Source organism: Anomaloglossus baeobatrachus, chromosome 6 (genome assembly GCF_048569485.1).
Source record: "Anomaloglossus baeobatrachus isolate aAnoBae1 chromosome 6, aAnoBae1.hap1, whole genome shotgun sequence".
NCBI lineage: Eukaryota > Metazoa > Chordata > Amphibia > Anura > Aromobatidae > Anomaloglossus > Anomaloglossus baeobatrachus.
The window spans coordinates 380,368,502-380,388,453 of NC_134358.1; the positions used below are offsets into that span (position 1 = coordinate 380,368,502).

Sequence of the window (19,952 nt, forward strand, 5' to 3'; positions counted from 1 at the left end):
AAAGAAAAACTAGTGGCCATCATTACTTTAAGAAATGAAGATCAGTCAGTCTAAAAATTGGAAAGACTTTGATGGTTTTTGCCACTGCACTTGGGGACATTTTCAAACGCTACAAAGAAACTGGCTCACATGAGGACCGCCCCAGGAAAGCAAGACTAAGCGTCACCTCTGCTGTGGAGGATAAGTTTATCCGAGTCACCAGCCTCATAAATCGTAGGTTAACAGCAACTCAGATTAGAGATCAGGTCAATGCCACACAGAGTTCTAGCAGCAGACACATCTCTAGAACAACTGTTAAAAGGAGACTTTGTGCAGCAGGCCTTCATGGTAAAATAGCTGCTAGGAAACCACTGCTAAGGACAGGCAACAAGCAGAAGAGACTTGTTTGGGCTAAAGAACACAAGGAATGGACATTAGACCAGTGGAAATCTGTGCTTTAGTCGGATGAGTCCAAATTTGAAATCTTTGGATCCAACCACCGTGTCTTTGTGCAACGTGGAAAAGGTGAACGGATGGACTCTACATGTCTGGTTCCCACCGTGAAGCATGGAGGAGGTGTGATGGTGTTTTGCTGGTGACACTGTTGGGGATTTATTCAAAATTGAAGGCATACTGAACCAGCATGGCTACCACAGCATCTTGCAGCAGCATGCTATTCCATCCGGTTTGCGTTTAGTTGGACCATCATTTATTTTTCAACAGGACAATGACCCCAAACACACCTCCAGGCTGTGTAAGGGCTATTTGACTAAGAAGGAGAGTGATGGGGTGCTATGCCAGATGACCTGGTCTCCACAGTCACTAGACTTGAACCCAATCGAGATGGTTTGGGGTGAGCTGGACCGCAGAGTGAAGGCAAAAGGGCCAACAAGTGCCAAGCGTCTCTGGGAACTCCTTCAAGACTGTTGGGAGACCATTTCCGGTGACTACCTCTTGAAGCTAATCAAGAGAATGCCAAGAGTGTGCAAAGCAGTAATCAAAGCAAAAGGTGATGAAAATAAAGAAAACTCTTTGAATGAGATATGCAGTACAGACCAAAAGTTTGGACACACCTTTTCATTTAAAGAGTTTCCTTTCCCTGGCCCTTTTGCCTTCACTCTGCGGTCCAGCTCACCCCAAACCATCTCGATTGGGTTCAGGTCTGGTGACTGTGGAGACCAGGTCATCTGGCATAGCACCACATCACTCTCCTTCTTAGTCAAATAGCCCTTACACAGCCTAGAGGAGTGTTTGGGGTCATTGTCCTGTTGAAAAATAAATTATGGCCCACCTAAACGCAAACTGGATGGAATAGCACACCACTGCAAGATGCTGTGGTAGGCATGCTGGTTCTGTATGCCTTCAATTTTTTAAAAATCCCAAACAGGGTCACCAGCAAAGCACCCCCACACCATCACACCTCCTCTTCCATGCTTCACGGATGGAACCAGCCATGTAGAGTCCATCTGTTCACCTTTTCTACAAAGACACGGTGGTTGGATCCAAAGATTTCAAATTTGGACTCATCAGACCAAAGCACAGATTTCCACTGGTCTAATGTCCATTCCTTGTGTTCTTTAGCCCAAACAAGTCTCTTCTGTTTGTTGTCTGTCCTTAGCAGTGGTTTCCTAGCAGCTATTTTACCTTGAAAGTCTGCTGCACAAAGTCACCTCTTAACAGTTGTTCTAGAGATGAGAAGGTGTGTCCAAATTTCTTATATTATAATATATTATATATATACACACACATATATATATATACACATATATACACATATATATATACATATATACACACACATATATATATATTATATATATATATATATATATATATACACACATATACATATACATATACACACACACACACACACACACACACACATACATACATACATACATACATACATATACCGTATATGCCGGCGTATAAGACGACTGGGCGTATAAGACGACCCCCAACTTCTGCCCTAAAAATGTAGAATTTGGGATATACTCACTGTATAAGACTACCCCGCTCCCAAATGAAAAAAAGTCTGCTTTGATTGCAACATGTTAATTTTAATTCCGCGAGAGCCGTACAATATGTTTTTAAAGGGCCATTGACAGATCAATCGCTCCAATGTTCACTTAGTACAGCAAGGAATGCTCCTCCCTGCTGTATAAAGCCACAACTGGACTGAAACAATGGTACTACACTCTGCTACAAACAGACACACACAACTCTGCTACAAACAGACAAACACACACAACTCTGCTACATACAGACAAACACACACAACTCTGCTACATACAGACAAACACATACAACTCTGCTACATACAGACAAACACATACAACTCTGCTACATACAGACAAACACACACAACTCTGCTACATACAAACACATACAACTCTGCTACATACAGACAAACACATACAACTCTGCTACATACAGACAAACACACACAACTCTGCTACATACAGACAAACACACACAACTCTGCTACATACAGACAAACACATACAACTCTGCTACATACAGACAAATACACACAACTCTGCTGCTCTGTGGGGCCTGCACCCGCGGCATCGGCGGGGGGGGATTGGCAGGGCATACATCTGGGGGGTTAGAAGCAGCTCACCGGGGCCCATAATGGGGAGGCGGGGAGGGCATTTACCCGATTAGGTCACGGTGGAGAGGGGGCCCACACAGCGCCGGACAGAAGCTCGCCTCCTTCATCTGTGGGACTGAGAAGGCGGTAGCTCCGCCCACAGATGAAATTCAAAACAGGATGTCTGCGCGCCTTAAAGTGACGGCGCCGCAGATTGCTGCCGAGGACTGCGGTCCCCGGAACTCGGCCGGGGGCAGCAGAACTATAAAGGCGAGTGGGCCCCGGCCAAGGGACAGGAGAACTCACGAGGCCGAGTGGGCCCCCCCGGCTCTCCAGGGCCCCGGCATTTGCCCATAGACAGGTAGGAGCCCTGTCTGCAAGCCAGATACGGCCATCAAAAGAGCTATATCTGGCTCGCGAGCCATAGGTTCCCGACCCCTGCTGTATGATATATACCGTATTTTTCGCTTTATAAGACGCACCTGATTATAAGACGCACCCCCAAATTTGGTGAAGGAAAAGAGAATTTTTTTTTTTTAATGTTAAATGGGGTCCATCTTATAATACCAGTGTCCCTCTAACAAATCATATAGGGTATATGTCCCTCATAGCCCCCCATCCTAAAATTAGCTACCTTAATCTGGATATGGCCCCCTTATATTGAATATAGCCCCCTTGTGATGGCACACGTTCCCCTGTGCTGCCTATGGTCCCCTATGGATTGCACACGTTCCCGTGTTAGATAACGCCCCCATGCTGCTGCCCATGGCCCTATAGATCGCACAAGTCCCCCTGTGTTAGATATCGCCCCCATAGTGCTGCCCATGGCCCCTATAGATCGCACAAGTCCCCCTGTGTTAGATATCGCCCCCATAGTGCTGCCCATGGCCCCTATATAGATCGCACAAGTCCCCCTGTGTTAGATATCTCCCCCATAGTGCTGCCCATGGCCCCTATATAGATCGCACAAGTCCCCCTGTGTCAGATATCACCCCCATAGTGCTGCCCATGGCCCCTATATAGATCGCACAAGTCCCCCTGTGTCAGATATCGCCCCCATAGTGCTGCCCATGGCCCCTATAGATCGCACAAGTCCCCCTGTGTTAGATATCGCCCCCATAGTGCTGCCCATGGCCCCTATAGATCGCACAAGTCCCCCTGTGTCAGATATGGCCCCCATAGTGCTGCCCATGGCTCCTATATAGATCGCACAAGTCCCCCTGTGTCAGATATCGCCCCCATAGTGCTGCCCATGGCCCCTATAGATCGCACAAGTCCCCCTGTGTCAGATATGGCCCCTAGGCTGCTGCCCAAAGTAAAATAAAACCCTCTTTCCTTATCTCCTGCAGCGCTGATCTCCCTCCTGTCTGGCTCCGTGCTTCTGTTCTTCCATTTCCTGGTTCTCAGTGCGGTCATGTGATCGGCACAGCAGGCTGAGCTCTCTGCCTGATCACAGTGGAAGCAGGGACACGGGGAGAAACGCTGCAGGGGTAAGTAAAGCTTTTTTATTTTAGAATGAGCAGCAGCCTGGGGGCCAAATCTAACACAGGGGGGTGCATGTGCGATCACAGGGGGGCGCAGGCTCATATAATATGCACCGCTCCCCCAGCCCATCACTGCGTGCGATTTCAGCACCATTGGAGATGGACAGCGGCTGTGCATATTATATGAGCGGGTGCAGGAGATCAAAGGCTGCAGCCCGCAGCGTTCCCCTGTGCTCCAAAGCTGCTGCCCCCACCTCCCCTGGACGCTGCAGTGTACATATATATATACACACACACACCCCCCCCCGTATATCCGGCGTATAAGACGACCCCCCACTGTAGCCATTATTTTAAGGGGGTAAAAAGTCGTCTTATACGCCAGTATATACGGTGTATATATGTATATATATATATATATATATATATATATATATATATATATATATATATATATATATATATATATATATATACACACACACACACACATATACATTAGGTAAACAAGGGCAAGAGTCAAGTAGTGTTTTGTTTTTTTTTAAATTAAGTATTTTTTGTGTGTTGTTTTTCTTTTCTCTTACTGGGTTAGTAATGGAGTATCTGATATACACTTCTCCATTACAGGAACCAGTTCTTGATGCCAGTTGACACTAACCTCATAGACCATTACCCAGATTGCCACAGCACCAGGGCAAACAGGAAGATCTGAGGCAATGTGCCACAATTAGCACAACTAATGTGATGTGTCACTTCTGGCACGGCTGCGGGCTGGTATTTTTAAGCTGGGAAGGGCCCAATAAGCATGCACCTTCCCAGCCTCATAATATCAACCCCCAGCTGTCTGCCTTACCTTTGCTAGTCATCAAAAATAGGTGGTTCCCAAGCTGTTACAGTTATTTATTAGGTTAAACAAGGCGAAAATTACTCTTTAGTACCACATGAAAGACACTAAAAGGTGCAAGTATGTAGGAGAGCGGGACATTAATTTTTTCAACTTCCTGTGTGTTCTGCTTCTGGTCTTTCAACCAACATTACTGATACCTCAAATGTTTGTGCAGATGAGGGTTTTTTTTAGGTGCGTTTAAGCAATAAATGGACTTTCAATGTATGTGCTGTTTGTCAACTGTGGATTTACCGTATCTAATGCAAGTGTATGGGGAAAATGTGCACAGAAGACTCCGCGTATCTGACGATGGACATACTGTGGCTCAGAAACATGCACAGCAGATCAATTTACGTTGAAAAAAGAACAGTGGGCAGTAGATTTCTATTAATCCATCCACTGTGCGTGTACTGTACAATGCATCATTATGGATGGGGTGAAAATACGCTGCATTCAGAATGCTAGTAATACTTATCGTGGACATGCAGCCTTTTACAGAAAATACTAGCAATGACCATGATGTACGCATTATGCCAAAACTCAAATTTGAAAAATTATAAACATTCATTACTGTATTAGATACATTTTTTCAACAACTGACCTTATTCACAATTAATTTAGCTTTTGAGAGATTACAAATCGCTCATATGACAAATATTTAATAAGATTAAAAATCTTACAAATATCACAGGTGCATATATTATATATGATAATAAAACTAATAACTCAATAGTAGGTAGTAAACGGACCTCCTTGTCTGGAGTGGCTGCGCTGTCATCCTGATGGTCGGTTAAGGAAGATGTACGACTCCGGTTACCCGTTGGTGACGCTCTAGACCCCTAATAAAGAAAAATGTATTTAATTAAAGCCAGAAAAATCATTTAAGATTTTATTTTTCTTAAAATTTAAAAATTTTTATCTCCTTCTTTTGTCTCATTAATAAAAATACATTGGTAATTAAAGTTTGATTTTGTGCATTCTACAAACAAAATGAGGTAAAACAATCTATTCAATGTAAAGTCTTAAAAACACAAAGGGGAAGTCACGATTTGGCATAACTGCAGAAATGTATGTTAAAGGGAACCAATCACCAGGATTTTCGTTTATAACTTAAAGCCAGTGCTATACTGCCACTATCAGGCTGATACTCTATATCACACCCCCTGATGAAGGTGATGAAACTCGTGTCGGAGGCTGGAGGTAGACACATGGGCCAGTAGTCATCTTGTTATGTAAGTGTACAGTGTTTTGCCCTTTCCTTATGTGCAGTAATTAGATTGTTGGTGAAACATAGACCTGCAATACTTGTTATTCTTTTTTGAAATTGCTGATAGTTAGTATATTTATATGAAACACTTATTATAGCCAAGTGTAATATTAGCATGTGGAAATACCCGGGCAGGTGTTTTTTTTATGAATGGACACTTTAGGATATAAGTCTTCGCATATATTATTAAGTGTCATTACATGTGAGTGATAGCAACTGAGGATCAGATGTGACCAGAAGCCAACAAAGCTGATACCAGTAAGCAACATTTTTCTGTTGGCTGAGGCCCCACCCCTTTTGGTCACATGGGTATGACCTCACACAGGTCCTGCAAGGGAAAAAAGTGGTTTGTATAATACCTATGCTAATTCTAATAAACGGAGGGGATAATGCTGAGTACACCCCCCCAGCTATTATCTGCTCCTCAGCTGCTGTCACTCAAGAATATGCCGATTTTATAAACTTTACTTTCTTGGACTTCAAAACCTATACATCCAAGCTGACCACTAAAGGTATGTATAGAATCAGCCTGATAGTGCCAGTAGAGCACTGGCTTTAGCTTATATACGAAAATCCTGGTGATTGGTTCCCTTTAAGCCCGGACAATCTCTTAGGATTTGTCCACATGCACTGGATTTACTGAAACAATCTGATATCAAATGAAAGCATTAAATCACGTGGATTTTGGTACAGGTCCGCTCTGCGGATTTCCATGCATCAAAATGTGATCATTACAACACTCGCGTATCTGATAGACTGAACACAAGAAAACTCAGCAACAACTCAGTTTGCAAGCAACTAGAAAATTGATTTGATGAAGGGTACCCTGAGGACATCAAAAGGTAAAACCGTTTGTTTTTTTTTTGTAAATTCTTTATTTAAGATGTTTCTTAATATTACAGAAATGGAATAGCAACAACAAATAAGCATAAACATGTATTTTTCAGATGAAAGGAAAGAGGGAGAGATGGGGACGTTAGTTTGGTATAAAGTAAAGAGAGGACAAGGGGTTGGGAATGTAGAGGGGGTAGGGGAAGGGGAAAAAGGCTTTATTTTCAGAGGAGTGTATGAGCAACGTGTTTGTTTTGCTTAACTGTCTATTCGGTTTCTAAGCTAATGTGTTATCTTTGGATGAGCAAATTTGTCAAGAGATTTTAGTTAGCTTTTGGTATCTGTCCCATTTGTCCCAAGATTCTAAAAGCTTTGCATTTTTCCTAGTGTAATGCAAATCGGGCTTTTTCATGTATGCTTATAAGATTTGATTCATTGAACCACTCGGTTAGACTTGGTGCATCACCTTCTTTCCAGTGTCTGGCTATTAGGCTATGTGCCCACGCTGCGGATTTTGCCGCGGATTTCCCGAAAATCTGCAGCAGCGGCACTTCCAAGCCATTTCAATGGCATTTTGGAAATGCTGTGTCCATGCTGCAGATTTTTCCGCTGCGGATTTGCCGCGGATTTTGATCCGGAAAAATCTGCAGCATGTCAATTGTTTGGTGCAGATTTGGTGCGGATTTTTGGTTTTGAATGGGGAAAAAAAAAAAAAAAAAAATCTGCATCAAAATCCGCGGCAAATCCGCGGTAAATCCGCGGGTGCGGATTTGCCGCGAAAGTCGCGGATTTTCAGGCAGAAAAATCCGCAGGTACATTCTACCGTGGACACATAGCCTTAGAAGTTTTGCTGCATTTATGAGATGAAGTATTATTGAGAGTTTGTTTAGGTGTTCCTTTTGTGGATCTAGATTGAGAATAATAAAGTTTGGGTTGAAAGGGAGTTTGGTCTTGAGAGCATTTTTTATGTGAATTTTAATGGAATCCCAATATTTTGCTATTTTTGGGCAATGATAACAAATGTGTGAAGGAGTGCCAGTCATTTGATTGCATCTCCAGCAGTGTGGCGACAAGGAGTTGTCAATTTTGTAGAGAATGTCTGGGGGTAAAACCGTTTTTTAACCGATTCAATCCGCAGCAAATTTTTGTTTTTGGTTCCAAGAGCCATAACGTTTTTTAATTTTCCGCACACACAGCTGTATAAACACTTGTATTTTTGCAGGACACGATGTAGTTTTTAATTATGTAATTCAATTTACTACTCAATGTACTGAAAAACAGGAAAAAAAAATCCAAGTGTGGAGAAATTAGGAAAAAAAAATGCAATTTGGTCATTGTTTTTGTGATTTTCTTTTTCCGCATACATTCTGGAGAAAAAAAAAAAAAGTTATGGTTTGTGTCATGTGTGACAAGGCGACCAGACCAGCCTGATTGTGAATGGTCGGTATGTACCACGAAGTGGTGTAATTCTGGAACTCAGTGCTGGTACCTGTAGTGCCACAGGTTCTTATTATGGTGTTCATAAGGCCCAGGATGGATGGCCGGAGAGATGAGTGGGTCTGGCCATCCACATACCCCGCCCATGGGTGTGTTGGAGGGGTCACTGCTGACTTTTAAAACTGAGTCTAATGTTTGGCACATGGCAGAGAGTGTGTATGTCTGAGAAGCAGCCAGTGTGGAGAGGCTGCTCATCTGCCAACAGAGGTATTGAAGCCTCTCTGAAGGAAACGCCCCGAGAGAGACAGGGAGGGTCTGCTACAGCTGACTGGGGGTCAGTGGGATACTCTTGGAGAAAGTTGTATCCAAACCAGTGGGGTTTTACCGTGAGTGTTACAGACTGTCATCAGTGTGTGACGTGGACTACAAATGCAGTTTATGCTGTCTTAATAAATTGCTAAACTTTTAAAAGTCCCGTGCTCCTGTGCGCTACCATGGAGACCAGCAAAGTGAGTAACCCCCTAATGATGCAGCGTGTGAACTGTGTCCAGCATCACACATGCCAGTTTTTTAAATGAGAAGTTGATGGTTTCAGTGCTACCATTTTTAGCTATACATGAATTTTTCATCCGATTTCATTTTTTAAGGCATGGTGACCCCCAAAAATACATCCCTGGGTTCTGACTCTTTGCTTCCTAAGGTGTTAATTGATCAGATTAATTTTATAATTTGTTATATTGGACTTTTATGGACACGGATACCAAGTGTTTATTTTTTATTTCTTTATTTTGAATGGGGTGATTTGAACTTTTACTGTAGATTATTTTTGCGCCTTGAACTACATATTGTCCGATCGCTTATACTAAATACTGTAATACCTCAACCCCTTAAACGACCACGGGCCGTAAAATTACGTCCTAGTGGTCATAATGTTACTGCCCGCAGTCTGCCGGCGGCAGCATGCCGTGATCGGCGCACATCTCAGCTGATTTTCACAGCTGAGATGTGTGCCTGCCAGGCACGAGCAGAATCGTTATCTGCTCGTGCCGTTTAACGCCTTAAATGGCGCTGTCAATATGTGACAGCGCCATTATAAGCGCGATGGCGGTAAACTTTTACTTACCGCCCGATACCGGAAGTCATGTGACGCGATCACGTGACTTCCGATAGTTGTCATGGTAGCACAGGGTCATGTGATGACTCCTGTACTACACATGAATTGCTTTCACTTTCGCTGTGCCAGCGGCACAGCAAAAGAGAAAGAGACCGTATCTGCTGTTTACAACTGTATAGCTGTGATCAGCAGATAGTGCAGAGCGATCGGAATGCTGATCACAATAGCCCCCTAGGGGGACTAGTAAAATTAAAAAAAAAAAGTTTAAAAAAAAACCTAAAAGTTCAAATCACCCCCATTCGCCCCATTGAAAATTAAAAGGTTAAAAAAATAAAAAATACACACACATTTGGTATCGCCGCGTTCAGAAACGCCCGATCTATCAAAATATAAAATCAATTAATCTGATCAGTATACGGCGTAGCGTCAAAAAAATTCCAAACGCCAAAACGACGGGTTTTTTTGTCCCAACAACTTTTGCGCAAAATGCTATAAGAGGTGATCAAAAACGTAGCATCTGCGCAAAAATGGTACCGTTAAAAACGTCAGCTCGAGACGCAAAAAATAAGCCGTCAGTGAGCCATAGATCCCGAAAAATGAGAACGCTACGGGTCACGGAATATGGCGTAAAACGTGCGCCACTTTTTTCGGTCAAGCTTCCGATTTTTTTTTAACTCCTTATATAAAAGTAAACCTATACATGTTTGGTGTCTACGAACTCGCACTGACCTGAGGCATCACACACACACACACCAGTTTTACCATATAGTGAACACAGTGAATAAAATATCTCAAAAACAATAGTGCTATCGCACTTTTTTTGCAATTTTTCTGCATTTGGAATTTTTTTGCCGTTTTCCAGTACACTATATGGTAAAACTGATGCTTTCATTTAAAAGTACAGCTCGTTCCACAAAAAATGAGCCCTCACATGACCATATTGACTGAAAAATAAAAAAGTTATGTCTCCCAGAAAAAGAATGGCGGAAAACAAAAACGGAAAGCGAAAAATCGGCCGGTCGTGAAGGGGTTAATGTCTGCATCCTGCATGCACCATTCAATTTTATTTTGCATTGAGCATCAGTGCTCAAATTTTGGAGCAGTTTTTTTTTGTGACAAGAAGGTCTCGCAGTGGCTCTGATCAGAGTCTAAGCCAAAAGGGACTTAAGGCTACTTTACACACTGCGATATCGGTCCCGATATCGCTAGTGTGGGTACCCGCCCCCATCTGTTGCGCGACACGGGCATATCGCTGCCCATGCCGCACAACATTGCCCACAGCCGTCACACATACTTACCTGTCCGGCGACGTCGCTGTGACCGGCGAACCGCCTCCTTTCTAAGGGGGCGGTCCGTGCGGCGTCACAGCGACGTCACTGAAACGTCACTGAACCGCCGCCCAATAGCAGCGGAGGGGCGGAGATGAGCGGGACGTAACATCCCGCCCACCTCCTTCCTTCCGCATAGCGGCCGGGAGGCAGGTAAGGGGAGCTTCCTCGTTCCTGCGGTGTCACACGCAGCGATGTGTGCTGCCACAGGAACGAGGAACAACCTCGTTACTGCTGCAGTAACGAGATTTGAGAATGGACCCCCGTGTCGCCGATTAGCGATTTTGCACGTTTTTGCAACGATGTAAAATCGCTTATCGATGTCACACGCAACGGCATCGCTAATGCGGCCGGATGTGCGTCACGAATTCCGTGACCCCAACGACTCCGCATTAGCGATGTCGTAGCGTGTAAAGCCCGCTTTATTCTTTACATTTCTATAGATGGAGAAACTGACATTGTACTGCAGGTGACATTTCACACAAACTACTAGTAGTTAGCACTGAGCAAGTAGCTTTATAGGTAGGGAGGTTGCGCAATAGGGGAGCGGACATCGCAGTGTTAGTGACAGCTGGTGTTTCTCTTGCAGAAAAATAATAGTGATAAGTAGCTATATAGGTAGCGCATTACTGTAGTGAACGTCACTAATTTGTTTTTCTTACTTCTACTCTACTTATTTTTCCTTTTCATTATATTTTCTTATACAAATGTTTCTTCTACATTTTTTTTCTCTACTTTTTATAGTCAATTTGATAAGAAATAGTACCCTAGTTCACACATGCCCCACACAATACACATGTAAAAGCACATCCACATCGGTAAGAATAAAATAACAATGGGACATTCGTCAAGAAGACACTATTCAGCGGAGGAGGCATACAGATTCAGACAGTGAGGAAGATCCATATCTCCTCCTCATCTAGTGAGGGACTCCCAGCAAGGTGCCCCAGGGTCGGGGCCAGCCCTTCAGCAATTGATCCCTTATGGACTTCACCCCCCTGAAAATTATCAGCCTGTTATTACGGATTTCTTGGCCATCTCAGAAATCCAATTTTTCGCTATAGGTCTCAATAAAAATGGCTTTTTCAGTGAGGACATAATACATCTTAGGGTGCCCCAGATTAATTTGTATGCTCAGCAAGTTTTCACCCGAAATCCCACATCATCATATCCCAGATGGACCCCTGTAAATGCAGAAAATTAATGACATTTTGACCATCCAATCAAAGTCTGCACTCTAAAACATCATTAATTCAATTAGGAGCTCCTTCGGCACTGCATCCAAACAGGAGTTTTCCACCACATATTGGCCAAAAGTATTGGCACTCCTGCAATTCTGTCAGATAATAGTTTCTTCCTGAAAATGATTGCAATCACAAATTCTTTCGTATTATCTTCATTTAATTTGTCTTCAATGGAAAAAAAAAAAATTGTCATAAAGCCAAATTGGATATAATTCCACACCAAACATAAAAAAGGGGGTGGACAAAAGTATTGGCACTGTTTGAAAAATCATGTGATGCTTCTCTAATTTGTGTAATTAACAGCACCTGTAACTTACCTGTGGCACCTAACAGGTGTTGGCAATAACTAAATCACACTTGCAGCCAGTTGACATGGATTAAAGTTGACTCAACCTCTGTCCTGTGTCCTTGTATGTACCACATTGAGCATGGAGAAAAGGAAGAAGACCAAAGAACTGTCTGAGGACTTGAGAATCCAAATTGTGAGGAAGCATGAGCAATCTCAAGGCTACAAGTCCATCTCCAAAGACCTAAAAGTTCCTGTGTCTACGGTGCGCAGTGTCCTCAAGAAGTTTAAAGCCCATGGCACTGTGGCTAACCTCCCTAGATGTGGAAGGAAAAGAAAAATTGCCGAGAGTTTTCCACGCAAGATTGTGCAGATGGTGGATAAAGAACCTCGACTAACATCCAAACAAGTTCAAGCTGCCCTGCAGTCCGAGGGTACAACGGTGTCAACCCATACTATCCGTCGGTGTCTGACTGAAAAGGGACTGTATGGTAGGATACCCAGGAAGACCCCACTTCTTATCCCGAGACATAAAAAAGCCAAGCTGGAGTTTGCCAAAACTTACCTGAGAAAGCGTAAAACGTTTTGGAAGAATGTTCTCTGGTCAGATGAGACAAAAGTAGAGATTTTTCGGAAAAGCCATCAACATAGAGTTTACAGGAAAAACAAAAAGAGGCATTCAAAGAAAAGAACAGTCCCTACAGTCAAACATGGCGGAGGTTCCCTGATGTTTTGGGGTTGCTTTGCTGCCTCTGGGACTGGACTGCTTGACCGTGTGCATGGCATTATGAAGTCTGAAGACTACCAACAAATTTTGCAGCATAATGTAGGGCCCAGTGTGAGAAAGCTGGGTCTCCCTCAGAGGTCATGGGTCTTCCAGCAGGACAATGACCCAAAAAACACTTCAAAAAGCACTATAAAACGGTTTGAGAGAAAGCACTGGACTAAAGTGGCCAGCAATGAGTCCAGACCTGAATCCCATAGAACACCTGTGGAGAGATCTCAAAATGGCAGTTTGCAGAAGGCACCCTTCAAATCACAGGGACCTGGAGCAGTTTGCCAAAGAAGAATGGTCTAAAATTCCAGCAGAGCATTGTAAGAAACTCATTGATGGTTACCGGAAGCGGTTGTTCGCAGTTATTTTGGCTAAAGCTTGTGCAACCAAGTATTAGGCTAAGGGTGCCAATACTTTTGTCTGGCCCATTTTTGGAGTTGTGTGTGAAATGATCAATGATTTGATTTTTGTTTCATTCTCTTTTGTGTTTTTTCATTGCAAGCAAAATAAATGAAGATAATACCAAAGAATTTGTGATTGCAATCATTTTCAAGAAGAAACTGAGTATTATCTGACAGAATTGCAGGGGTGCCAATACTTTTGGCCAGCACTGTATGTGGTATTGGTATACGCAAGAGAAATTGCACAACAATTGTATGCTGCATTTTCTCCAGTTTCCCTTGTGAAAATAAATAGTTTGGGACTAAAAAAAAATTTTTATGGCGGAAAAATGTGTTGTTTTTTTTTTTATTTTCATGGCTCAACACTATAAAATTGTGTGAAGCACCTGGGAATTCAAGGTGCTCCTTACACTTCTAGATACATTTCTTGAGGCGTGTAGTTTCTAAAATAGGGATCACTTCTGTGGGTTTCCACTGTTTAGACACATCAGGGGTCTGAAAACGCAACATGGTGTCCGTTACCTATTCTAGCGATAACGCATTCTAAAAATCAAATGGCGCTCCTTACCTTCTGACACTTGCCGTGCGCCCAAACTGTACATTTTCACCACATATGGGGTATCTGTTTGAAAATGCAAATATGGGGCAAAAGTAATATTTTTGTTGGAAAAGTAAAATTTTCATTTTTACCTTCCACATGGCTTTAATTCCTGTGAAGCACTGCAGGGGTTAATAAACTTCTTAAATTTGGTTTTGAGCAGTTTGAAGGGTGCTGTTTTTAGAAAGGGGGCACTTTCAGGAATTTTTCTTCACATAGCACCAACAAAGTCACTTCAAATGTAATGTGGTCCCTAAAAAAAAATAAGCAATTGCTGATATTTTTAACCTTATTTCCTAACAAAAAAAATTATGTTTCAAAAAATTATGCTGATGTAAAGTAGACATGTGGGAAAAGTTATGTATTAACTATTTTGTGTGATATAACTCTCTGGTTTAAGGGGGCATAAACACTCAAAGTTTGAAAATTGCAAAATATTTGCCAAAATATTTCCGATATTTTCACAAATAATATTGGTCTAAATTTGCCCCTATTATGAAGTACAATGTAAAGAACAAACAATGTCAGAATCACCGGGATCTGTTAAAGCGTTTCAGAGTTATAACCTCATAAAGTGACAGTGGTCAGAATTGAAAGAATTGGCCTGGGCATAAAAGGTGAGAACAGGCGGTGGAAGAGGTTAAAGGGAACCTGTCAGCAGAAATGTCCCCTAAAACCTAACAGATTCCCCCTCTGCAGCTCCTGGGCTGCATTCTATAAAGGTCCCTGTTATGATTGTGCCCACTTTCTGACCGAAAAAAAGTGTTTATAAAGTTGTACCTTTTTGGCTTCTGATTCTGTAAATCCGTCACGGGGGCGGGCTGCCTGATGGCCGTTATTCTGCCCCCTGGTCCTGTATGCCGCCCCCATCGCTGATTTCAATACTTCTGGACGCCGCCCACTGCTCCAGCCATCCCCGCGCATGCCCAGTGCCCATCTCTCGGGGATGAGCACTGTGCCCAGCGTCACGTGCACGCAGGGTTAAGATTATGGGCGGTGCTGTGATGTTTATTCCTAAGCAACCGCCCATAATCACGGGACCGCGCTTTCGGTGTAGTCACTGCTCCGCGCTCCTCCCATCTATTTCCTGCCTCGGGGCAAGATGGGAAGGAGGCGAAGTGAGGTCAGCAGCAGCGCGCTTGCGCAGAAAGAAGCAGGCCGAGGGGGAAAGCGCGGTCCCGCGATTATGGGCGGTTGCTTAGGAATAAACATCACAGCACCGCCCATAATCTTAACCCTGCGTGCACGTCACCAGCGGTGACGCTGGGCACAGTGCTCATCCCCGAGAGATGGGCACTGGGCATGCGCGGGGATGGCTGGAGCAGTGGGCGGCGTCCAGAAGTATTGAAATCAGCGATGGGGGCGGCATACAGGACCAGGGGGCAGAATAACGGCCATCAGGCAGCCCGCCCCCGTGACGGATTTACAGAATCAGAAGCCAAAAAGGTACAACTTTATAAACACTTTTTTTCGGTCAGAAAGTGGGCACAATCATAACAGGGACCTTTATAGAATGCAGCCCAGGAGCTGCAGAGGGGGAATCTGTTAGGTTTTAGGGGACATTTCTGCTGACAGGTTCCCTTTAAGCTTTAGTGACATGACTGATGACAAGTCCATGATGTACAGATTATAGGTGATGTCTTCATGGCTGGTAATACAGGATGTCAGAAATATTAGGACATGTTTTTACTAATCACAGATCCCGAGAATAAAGAGCCTGGATGCTAGTCCCTTTGGACCTTTTCCTCACACCGCACCAGCAGCTCAGAACTGAAGCTCTGCTTTGTATCCCATAAATCTAGAAAGCATTACACACTTCAATGATCTAGAACAGTACAACCAGAGCACACACGGCCTTTCTCAGAGAGTGAATAATTGCACTATTATACAAAATATTCAAAAGGAACCTGAAGACCCACCTGTTCTGAAAAGCCTACAATCACCCTCATTCCACTATACTGCTGCACGGCCATCTCTACCCTCCCCCATCACCTGTAGACTGTGAGCCCTCGCAGGCAGGGTCCTCTCTCCTACTGTACCTGTCTGTGCCTTGTATTGTCTATGATTATTGTACATGTCTACATATGCCCCTTTTTCACATGTAAAGCACCATGGAATAAATGGCGCTATGATCAGAAATAATAAAAATTATCCCAATTTTACAATTTCCACTTTTCCAATGTAAAATCCCCAAAGCTCCCACAACCAGTGAATGTGCACAATGACTGGCAATCACAGACCACGAGAACTGGCTATGTACAAGTACAGCACGCTATTATCCCCACACCCACTGTGGGCCAACAATACCCTGACCCTTAGCTCTGGGTCTCAGGACCTCTCTGATGAAGGTTCGTGAAACGTGCATCAGGGGGCCACCACTTGGTTACACCGCATGTATATGGTAATGAACTTCATGGTCCCTTTATTGCATTGTAATGCTGCTTTATCGTTACCAACTGCTGAGTGTGCACATTGTACTTCCAGCACTTTAGTATTGCCCATGACACTATCTATACGAGTGCCTTTTAAATGTGCAATTTATTACCAGGGTCACACATTGAAGTCCTCTCCCTGTGCACAGCACACTACTGTATATAAGTGCTGTTGACTCTGTGGCTTTACACTGTTGGGCTTGTGCTCCACATTTATAACTTATGTACACAAGACACCATGTATTATATGAGTGCTGCCGGCAGCTGTCTGATCCATACTCTAGGGTCGGGTGTAGATTTATCAGATACAATTGTTTTTTCTGCACACGACACTTTCCGTATATTAATGCTGCAGATACCCCACACTGGCTCATGATATGCAGTATAACGATTAGCAGGGTTTCTCATACCTAGCCTAGCGTATCTTCTCTGGCATGGGACATGTGGATGACTTTCATTGTTATCTACAGCAGAGCTGTTACGGGCTCACATTATATCAGAATTATGTACTTACCTCGATGTTGCTACAAGATATGTTGTAGTAGTATATTACAGTAATTTATACACTTTTTTGTATGACTTTTCATATATATATGTAATATTTTTCACTACTGCCAATCCACACTGATACATACTTGCGGATCAGGGCTGTGGAGTCGGAGTCGTGGAGTCGGAGTCGGAGTCGGAGCTCATTTTGGTGGAGTCGGAGTTGGAGTCGGTATAAAATGCACCGACTCCGACTCCTAAAATATATAATAAATTGGGGACAGGAGTGCAATGCAGAATGTGCTGAATATTTTACTAAATAATAACATTTAGTATAATGCTTATATTTAAGTGAAAAATTTATTGTAGTATAATGTGAACATCAGACATTTAATTGTTTTTATGATACAATAATCAAGATATTTGGATAGAACATAAAATATTTATTGGATACAACTTTAGAACACAAAAAACTAATAAATTGTAAATATGTAATATTATATATATATATACACAGTGTATATACACACACAAGATATATATGTAATCTACTGTATATTACATAGTGTATTACATATTTACAATTTATTACAGTTTTTTGTGTTCTAAAGTTGTATCCAATAAATATATTTTATGTTCTATCCAAATATCTTGATTATTGTATCATAAAAATTATTAAATGTCTGATGTTCACATACACATATTCATGTACTACAATAAATTTTTCACCTAACTATAAGCAATATATGTAGGAGTCGGAGTCGGAGCCGGAGTCGGAGTCGGAGTCGGAGTCGGAGCCGGTGCAAGAGAATTTGAGGAGCCGGAGTCGGAGCCGGAGTCGGTGCAAGAGAATTTGAGGAGTCGGAGTCGGAGTCGAAGGTTTGGCTTACCGACTCCACAGCCCTGCTGCGGATAGCAGTATATTTCCCATCTGTGTATCCTCTTTTTAACATTTTCATTAATTTTCAATAAAGATATGTTTTAATGCAAATAAATTGCATGTACATGTGTGTTTATGTGGGAGACTTCTAATCCCCTTTGGGACTGTATTGGGTTACTGGCTATGTGCAAGGCTGTCCCTAACCCGTCTCCTCTGAACATCTCTGATCTCCTTTCCTGATCACCCGCCTGTAGAATCTCCAGCCTTAACAATATCTCCCCTGCTCATCACTCAGCTCCAGGATTTCTCCCATGCTCTGGTGCGCACCACCCCAAAACTGGCCACCGTAATCCACATGATGTAAGCCTGAACCAGTAGAGCTCTGTAAACACATACATGTAAGAGGCAGCTTCCAGGATTTATTGCCCGAGTAGCCCAAAACCCCAGAAGGAGGCCAAGCTTGTGTCTTTTACATGCGTCCACATCGTATGCACTGGCACAGGGTTTAGAAGTAATCTGCAATTCATAGGATAGGTGACATCATCCTGACCGATGGGGGTCTGACCACTAGGACCCCAAACATTCCTGCAGAATAGGGCGCAAAGTGAATTTGTGCACTGCCTCTATATTGATTTCTATGGGATCCTAGAGGCAACCAAGTACAGTGCTAGGCTATCAGCAGGGTCCCATAGGCAATGAATGGAGCGGAGGTGCCCTCCACTCAGCACCTGTAAGCACTGCCATATACCAGGAATAGTAACCGGCCTCTGGGAAGATGGAAAGAGCAGATGACACAGGCGTCATGTCTAACCACTGCCATAGCAGAGATCATAGGCTCTTCTGGGCCTGGTACTGCAGCATTTCCATTAATGTGAAGGAGCAGCAGTACCAGGCACAGCCGGGGACCAGAGGGGCGCTGTTTCTGAAATAAACCTATATTTCCTAGGAACGTCACTCTTCTTCCACATAGAGAAGTGCTGCCCCCACCCTGTGCAGTGACTGCCCTCCATACCTGTGCCTGCAGGCTGCTCCGCACAGGGGACTGCTCCTCGGTGATCTTTTGCTTCAGCTTCTTGAACATGTTAGAGGCGGAGGCAGCAGCTTCTAGTAATGGAGGAGCACACAGTGACAGTAGTTAGTGAGGGGCCGGACAGGAGAGCAGGTTACATTGCTGCACACATATATGGAGCTGGGCAAGACTTCTCGTACAGGGCACGGTCCTGTCCCCGGCTCTTCCGCTTCCTGGTGGTCGTTCACACTGACAGTGTCACTGCTTAACGTGAACAATCATCTGCGCATGCGTGGCCAACGTGGAGCTACGGGCCGCAGGAAGGGACAATAAGTGAGCACAGTCATAGGTGTCGTGAGCTCGCCCCTTCAGAGCCGTTCTGTAGTGCGGGAGGCGCCGCCATTGCACAGTTCTGGGCTCTGCTCTCAGCACTCTATAGGGGCACTAGCTAAGGATCTTTAGCTTCACCAAAAGTGCGAGGTGTTAGTGAGGCGCTGATGTGATAGTCTCTTTCTCAATGTTATTACTTTATCCAGCATTTTATTTGGTTCACTTCCTACAGACACTAATTAAAGGGAAGGTGTCGTCCAAAAAAAAACATTTCAATAACTGAAAAAATTTAAAATATTAATGTTTTAACCCCTTAGTGACGGAGCTAATTTTCACCTTAATGACCAGACCAAATTTTGCAATTCTGACCAGTGTCACTTCATGAGGTTATAACTCTAGAACGCTTCAACGGATCCCGGTGATTCTGAGATTGTTTTTTCGTCACATATTGGACTTCATGTTAGTACCAAATTTAGGACAATATTGTTTGCGTTTATTTATGAAAAAATTGAATTTCGGCAAAAATTTAGAAAATTTAGCAATTTTCAACTTTTGAATTTTTATACCGTTAAACCAGAGAGTTCTGTGACAC

At 43.3% G+C, this 19,952-nt stretch overlaps 1 protein-coding gene across 5 annotated transcripts in view; it reads right to left on the reverse strand.

Moving 5' to 3' along the window:
* Positions 1–19,313, reverse strand: part of GOLGA4 (golgin A4) — a 246,749-nt gene extending 227,436 nt beyond the window's left edge. For 4 of the 5 annotated variants that reach the window (XM_075315054.1, XM_075315052.1, XM_075315053.1 and 1 more), the window contains exons 1-2: positions 19,034–19,309; positions 5,692–5,781 (exon numbers count right to left, since the gene is read on the reverse strand). In XM_075315054.1, coding sequence (XP_075171169.1) covers positions 5,692–5,781; positions 19,034–19,102 — 159 coding nt within the window. In that variant the 5' untranslated portion in view covers positions 19,103–19,309. Of the gene's footprint in view, positions 1–5,691; positions 5,782–19,033 lie in introns of all 5 variants that reach the window. The other variant, XM_075315051.1, reaches the window with a different exon arrangement.
* Positions 19,314–19,952: the final 639 nt, after the last annotated feature.